The 8,086-nt window shown below is 42.1% G+C and overlaps 1 protein-coding gene across 1 annotated transcript; it reads left to right on the top strand.

Annotated features, from left to right (window-relative positions):
- Positions 1-1,129: 1,129 nt before the first annotated feature.
- Positions 1,130-3,079, top strand: LOC109341841 (the record flags this gene model as incomplete). Its single annotated transcript, XM_019579812.1, has 4 exons — positions 1,130-1,670; positions 1,791-2,058; positions 2,731-3,019; positions 3,076-3,079. Coding segments are annotated over 4 exons (1,102 nt in total), but the record flags the coding sequence as incomplete, so codon positions are not given.
- Positions 3,080-8,086: the final 5,007 nt, after the last annotated feature.

The following is an 8,086-nucleotide window of genomic DNA, read 5'->3' as shown; positions in this document are numbered from 1 at the left end:
GATAGGACGAGGATGAGGATAGGATGAGGATCAGGATGAGGATGAGGATAAGAATAAGATGAGGATAAGATGAGGAGGAGGAGAAGGAGGATAGGATGAGGATGAGGATGAAGAGGAGGAGGAGGATGAGGATGAGGATAGGATGAGGAGGAGGATATGATGAGGAGTTGGTGGAGGAGGATGAGGATGAGGATGAGGAAGAGCATGAGGATGGGATGCGGATGAGGATGAGGATGAGGATTAGGATAGGATGAGGATGAGGAAGAGGATGAAGATGAAGAGGAGGGTAGGATGATTATGAGGATGAGGATGAGGATAGGGTGAGGATGAGGATTAGGAAGATGATAGGATGAGGATGAGGATATCATGAGGATGAGGACGGAGATAGGATGAGGAAGAGGATGAGGATAGGATGAGGATCAGGATGAGGATGAGGATCAGGATGTGGAGGAGGATAAGGATAATATGAGGATGAGGAGGAGGATAGGATGAGGATGAGGATGAGTTGGAGGAGGAGGATGAGGAATGCGATAGGATGAGGAAGAGGATATGATGAGGAAGAGGATGAGGAAGAGGATGAGGATGAGGATGAGGAGGAGGATAGGATGAGGATGAGGATGAGGATGAGGATGAGGATGAGGATGAGGATGACGATGAGGATGAGGATGAGGATGAGGAGAGGATGAGGATAGGATGAGGATGAGGATAGGATTAACATGAGGATGAGGATGAGGAGGACGAGGATGACGATTAGGATAGGATGAGGAAGAGGATGTGGACGAAAATAGGATGAGGATGAGGATGAGGATGAAGAGGAGGGTAGGATGAGGATGAGGATAGGATGAGGATGAGGATGAGCATAGGGTGAGGATGAGGATGAGTAGGAGCATAGCATGAGGATGAGGAGGAGGATGAGGATGAGGAGGAGGAAAGGATGAGGAGGAGGATGAGGATGAGGATGAGGAGGATGAGGATGAGGATGAGGATGAGGAGAGGATGAGGATAGGATGAGGATGAGTATGAGGAGGACGAGGATGACGATTAGGATAGGATGAGGAAGAGGATGCGGACGAAACAAGAGTCTTGATGAACATTATGAACACCTAAAAAGTGTTTTGCTTATATTAAGGAAAGAGAAGCTATACGCCAACCTTGAGAAGTGCAGCTTCTGTGTTGATCACGTGATATTCCTTGGTTTCATAATCAGTTCTAATGGGGTACACGTAGATCCTGAAAAGATAAAGGCTATCCAAGAATGGCCCACTCCAAAAAGCACCACGGATGTGAGAAGTTTTCATGGCCTTGCAAGTTTTTATAGAAGGTTTGTCAAGGACTTTAGTACCTTGGCTGCACCTCTAAATGAAGTGGTCAAAAAGAATGTGGGGTTCCATTGGGGTGATAAGCAAGAAGAAGCCTTCAAAAGGCTTAAGGAGAAGCTCACACACGCTCCAATTTTGAGATTACCAAATTTTACAAAATCCTTTGAAATTGAGTGTGATGCTTCAAATGTTGGAATTGGGGCTGTGCTAATGCAAGATGGGCATCCTATTGCCTATTTTAGTGAGAAGTTAGGGGGGGCTGCCCTTAACTACTCTACATATGATAAAGAGCTATATGCCCTAGTGAGGGCCTTACAAACTTGGCAACATTATCTACTGCCCAAGGAATTTGTTATTCATAGTGATCATGAATCACTTAAATATTTAAAGGGGCAAGGCAAGCTAAACAAAAGACATGCCAAGTGGGTGGAATTTCTGGAGCAATTCCCTTATGTGGTTAAACACAAAAAGGGAAAAGCTAATGTGGTAGCTGATGCCTTATCAAGAAGGCATGCTTTGATTGCTACCTTAGAGACCAAGCTCTTAGGTCTCGAATGTGTGAAGGGCTTGTATGAACATGACCCTGATTTTGCTACACACTATGCCAAGTGCATGAATTCAGCCCATGAGGGTTATTATAGGCATGAAGGGTTTCTTTTTAAAGATAAAAGACTTTGTATCCCTAAGAGTTCTGTAAGGGATTTACTGTTGAGAGAAGCCCATGAAGGGGGGCTGATGGGTCATTTTGGTTCCCAAAAGACCCTTGATATATTGCATGATCACTTTTATTGGCCTCATATGAGGCGTGATGTTCAACTTTTATGTGAAAAATGCATTACTTGCAAACGGGCTAAGTCCAAGGCCATGCCTCATGGACTTTACACTCCATTGCCCGTCCCTGATTCACCATGGATAGACTTATCCATGGATTTCGTGGTTGCTTTACCACGAACTAAGAGTGGCAAAGATTCAATTTTTGTTGTAGTGGATAGATTTTCTAAAATGGCTCATTTTATACCTTGCAAAAAAATTGATGATGCTTGTCATATTGCAGGGTTATTCTTCAAAGAAGTGGTAAGGCTACATGGCTTACCAAGGAGCATAGTGAGTGATAGGGATGCCAAATTCCTAAGTCACTTTTGGAGAACCCTTTGGGGAAAGCTTGGCACAAAGCTTCTTTTCTCTACCACATGCCATCCTCAAACAGATGGGCAAACTGAAGTGGTCAATAGGACACTCTCTACCTTGTTGAGGGCTGTCCTAAGGAAGAACTTAAATGCATGGGAAGAGTGCCTTCCCCACGTGGAGTTTGCCTATAACAGGGCAACTCATAGTGCAACAAAGCATTCACCATTTGAAATTGTTTATGGTTTTAACCCACTAACTCCCCTTGATTTATTACCTTTTCCAGGTACATCATTGTTGAAACATAAAGATGGTAAAGCCAAGGCTGAGTATGTGAAGAAGCTACATGAGAAGGTGAAGGAACAAATTGAGAAGAGAACCGAGAGTTATGCAAGATCAGCCAACAAGGGAAGAAAGGAAGTCATCTTTGAACCAGGAGATTGGGTTTGGATCCATATGAGAAAAGAAAGATTTCCATCTCAAAGGAAATCAAAGCTTCAACCTAGAGGGGACGGCCCTTTTCAAGTCTTGGAAAGGATAAACAACAATGCATACAAATTGGACTTGCCTAGTGAGTATGGAAATATTAGTGCTACTTTCAATGTGGCTGACTTAACTTTTTTTGATACAGGTGATGAAAATGCTTATTCGAGGTCGAATTCTTTCGAAGAAGGAGGGGATGATGTAAACCCATTGGGACATAACATCATTGAAGACCCTTTACATGGCTTAGGAGGACCTATGACTAGAGCTAAAACCAAAAAGGCCCAAGAAGCACTTCGGCAACTCATATTTTCTATCATGGAAACAAGTGCAAATGGGACCAAGCATGAAGAGAAGGCTTTAATTTGCATAAGTCTTAATGAAGAGCTTAAGGAAGGCCACGGCCTAAGGGAGGATCCACCTTGATCTCTTTAGTTCTTACATTAGTAATTAGGACCATAAATAAGTGGGAGTTGTCTTAAAACCCACACTAGTTTAGGACTTTTATTTATCATGTCTTTAATTTAGGTGTCATTTTATTACATTTAATTTTATGAAGGTTCATGTCTTGTAGGAAAGGAGGCACGGTCACACTTAGAGATAAAGCAAAGAGATAGAACATTTGGATGAAAGCTTGGAGGGAAAAGATGCACGCCCAAAAGCTTAGAGATAAAGCAAGGAGATAGAACATTTGGATGAAAGCTTGGAGGGAAAAGAGCACGTCCAAAAGCTAAGAGATAAAGCAAGGAGATAGAGCATGGATGAAAAGCTTGGAGGGAAAATCTAGAGCCAAAAGCCACACGGCTATAATCAAGGGAGATCTAATCTCCACAAGATAAGGATCTCCTAATCTAATTTCCCCAAGTCCACACGGCTATAATTAAGGGAGATCTAATCTCCACAAGATAAGGATCTCCTAATCTAATTTTCAAACAAGCAAATCAAAAGGAGGATCAAATTATATCATCAACATGAAGATAATGGAAGATATTATTTCAACCACTCATCAAGGCAATCTCAATTCAAATCCACCATCACCATTCGTCCAACACATGAAGATTAGATTGAGATTAGATAGGATTAGTTTATCTTTTCATGCCTTTTGATTTTGGCAATGTAAACCGAATTCCTTTCCCTATATATATGACCCATATGCACAAGGAATAAAGTAGATTGAATTTTATGTTAATAACCATTGTTAGTGAGTTTTCTCCTAGCTTCTTGGCTGAGTCAAGACCCCTTGTTCTTATCAAGAGTATCATTCTCTTGTGGCGAACTTCACAAGGCTTATCAAACATTCCATTGTTTGTGGCGCCATTCCATCCCTAACCTTTTCCATATTCTCAAATCCACCATAAACACCAACACCAAACCGTGAGCAAGCACTCCTTGTTCATACAAACCGAAACCATCCATATACACATAAACAACCATCATTCCAATTCACATCATTACAAACCGTGCATCACTTTCATTCCATTCTACAATCACTTCATCAATTCTCAACAAATTGCAAGCCAACCGAGGCTAATCAAAGTACAAATATTCAAAGCAATCAAATAAGTTCCAACAAAGTGAATCATCAATCAACAAAGAGGACTTTCACAAGAAACGATCCTATAACAAAGGCAATCCACAAAGAGGTTGTCATCAAGTGGTCATCAGAGCTCAGTTCTTGCCTGAAAGTCACAATTATAATATCTTTATCAAAATAAGACTAAGGCATTGAATTTGAGGCAGCACCACAAGTAAGTGCAATTTCAAATTTTTCTTTCTAAAAATTCTTCTACTTCTACCCAAATTTCTTTCCCTTGGCCGAACCAAAAGCCATACATACACACAAAACCATACCCTAAACACATTACCCTACAAAAATCAAATCCATCCACAAAATACCCTACAAAACCGAGACATCCCAAGCACAAATCATCCAAAATACAACCCAAAACACCAAATACCTACACAAACCGAATATAAACCCTAACCCTAACCCAAACACATCAAGCCAAACACAAAACCTTAAACCTAACCCAAAAACCTACCCAAACCGAGACCAAAACCTAACCCTAACCCACAAAACCTACACAAACACTACCCTACAACCTACACACAATCCAGCCGAGCCACAAACCAAATAAATTGGTAATCTTGTGAACTTGTCACACGTTTTTGATACTACAACTTGATCACTTGACTCACTCAAGAATCAAAGGAGAAAATTGAGAGAAAAGTGAGAGAGTGTAAACACTTGAGAGAAGAGTAAGGAGAGTGACATTATGGCTAGTCCAGAAGATAGTGGTTCTCCATTATCACCAAGGACAGCCGTGCTACATGCCATGATAAGCACCCAATTTCAGGCCCTACAACGGCAAATGGATGAAATGAGAATAGATGTTAGGAGGCTGGAGGGTGACTCTAGTAGTGAGATAGATCATAGGAGAAGGAGGAGGAGAGATAGAAGAGGTGGCCGTGAGGATGAGGGCCATGGTGAGAGGAGGAATAGGTATGAGGAGGAGGAGGGCCGTGGTGAGAGGAGAGGTAGGCGAGAGGAGGATGAGTATGAGGGAGGATATGGGAGAGGAAGGTATGAGGAGGATGATTTTGAGGGTGGCCGTGAGGGAGGTGGTCGTGAGAGAGGAGGCCGTGGAGATAGGAGGAGGGAGGATAGGTTAGAGGGAGTAAAAATAAAAGTCCCTACATTCCTAGGACTTAATAACCCTGAGGCCTATCATGAGTGGGAGTTAAAGATGGAACAAGTGTTTGAATGCCAACACTATAGTGAGGAAAAGAAGGTAAAGGTTGCTGCCCTAGAATTTAAGGAATATGCTATGGTGTGGTGGGACCAGATCCAAAAGGAGAGGAGGAGGTATGGTGAGGAAGTAGTAAATACTTGGGGGGAGATGAAGAGGGTGATGAGGAGAAGGTTTGTTCCAAGTTCCTACCAAAGAGATGTGCATAACAAATTGCAAAGACTAACTCAAGGTAACAAATCGGTTGATGAATACTTCAAGGAGATGGAGCTGGCCTTACTTAGGTCCAACTTCCATGAGGACCGAGAAGCTACAATGGCTCGGTTCCTACATGGGTTGAACCCTGAAATTCAGGATATTGTGGAGCTTCAACCATATGTTGAGTTAGATGACCTTGTCCAAAAGGCCATCAAGGTAGAGCAACAAATCAAGAGGAGGAAGTCTAAGTACTCCTCTAATTCAACAACCAAGTATCCACCAAATACTTGGAAAGACAAAAGCAAGAAGGAGGGCAATGCAACAAAAGAAATTGTCCCTAGTTCTAAAGAAGCCGTGGGGACAACCAAGTCCCAAGGTAAGCAGCCCCTTGATCCAAATCAAAGGAGCCGTGATATAAAATGTTTTAAATGTTTGGGGCGTGGCCATATTGCGTCTCAATGCCCTACAAGAAGAACTATGATGGTTCTAAATGGGGACATTGAGTCCCAATCTGAGTCAGCTAGTGATGAAGAACATGACAATGAGGGTGATCTTAATATGCCCGATGGAGACCTACTCATGGTTAGGAGGCTCCTTGGGAGTCAAAACCGAAATCATGAGGAAAGTCAAAGAGAAAACATTTTTCATGCTCGCTGCCTTGTACAAGGTAACATATGTACCCTCATCATTGATGGAGGAAGTTGTGCTAACGTGGTTAGCACAAGAACGGTGTCTAAATTGAAGCTTATCACCAAGGCACACCCAACACCATATAGGCTGCAATGGCTTAATGATGTGGGGGAGATGGTCGTGAATAAGCAAGTTGAGGTCCCTTTTTCCATTGGAAAATATGAGGACATAGTCCTATGTGATGTGGTCAACATGGAGGCCAGCCATATGCTATTGGGAAGACCATGGCAATATGATAAAAATGCTACCCATGAAGGGCGTACTAACAAGTACACATTTATGCATAATAATCATAAAATGGTCTTATCACCCTTGTCCCCAAAACAAGTGAGTGATGATCAGCGTAGGCTGAAAGAAAAGATTGACCAAGAGAAAAAGGAGGTCACGGCTGAAACCATAGACTCTAGCCAAGTCAAGAAGAATGATCGAAAGGATCAAAAGAAAAGCTACTTTGTCACAAAAAGTGAAGTAAAGCATGCCCTAGTCACAAGGCAGCCCATGTACTTACTTTTGTGCCAAAGTTTTTGCTTAAATAGCACGGCTATTGATAAGGCTTCTATGCCTCAAAATTTGAAAGACTTCTTGAATGAGTTCAATGATGTATTCCCTGAAGAAGTCCCTAGTGGACTTCCACCTTTAAGGGGCATTGAACATCATATTGACTTGATTCCTGGTGCATCATTGCCCAATAGGCCTGCCTATAGGAGCAATCCTCAAGAGACTAATGAAATTCAAAAACAAGTCGAGGAATTTATGCACAAGGGTTGGGTTCAAGAAAGTCTAAGTCCTTGTGCAGTCCCAGTCATCCTAGTTCCAAAGAAAAATGGAGCCTGGAGGATGTGCACTGACTGTAGGGCCGTGAACAACATCACGGTCAAATATAGACATCCCATTCCTAGATTGGATGATCTCTTAGAGGAATTACATGGTGCCTGCATCTTCTCAAAAGTGGATTTGAAGAGTGGGTACCATCAAATTCGGATTAGAGAAGGGGATGAGTGGAAAACAGCCTTCAAAACAAAATATGGCTTGTACTAGTGGATGGTAATGCCTTTTGGCTTAACCAATGCGCCAAGCACATTTATGAGGCTGATGAACCACGTTCTAAGGGATTTCCTTGGAAAATTTGTTGTGGTGTACTTCGATGACATCCTAATATATAGCAAGAGTCTTGATGAACATTATGAACACCTAAAAAGTGTTTTGCTTATATTAAGGAAAGAGAAGCTATACGCCAACCTTGAGAAGTGCAGCTTCTGTGTTGATCACGTGATATTCCTTGGTTTCATAATCAGTTCTAATGGGGTACACGTAGATCCTGAAAAGATAAAGGCTATCCAAGAATGGCCCACTCCAAAAAGCACCACGGATGTGAGAAGTTTTCATGGCCTTGCAAGTTTTTATAGAAGGTTTGTCAAGGACTTTAGTACCTTGGCTGCACCTCTAAATGAAGTGGTCAAAAAGAATGTGGGGTTCCATTGGGGTGATAAGCAAGAAGAAGCCTTCAAAAGGCTTAAGGAG

This window comes from Lupinus angustifolius, unplaced genomic scaffold (genome assembly GCF_001865875.1).
Source record: "Lupinus angustifolius cultivar Tanjil unplaced genomic scaffold, LupAngTanjil_v1.0 Scaffold_716, whole genome shotgun sequence".
Classification (NCBI taxonomy): domain Eukaryota; kingdom Viridiplantae; phylum Streptophyta; class Magnoliopsida; order Fabales; family Fabaceae; genus Lupinus; species Lupinus angustifolius.
This window is presented reverse-complemented; position numbering and strand designations above follow the sequence as displayed.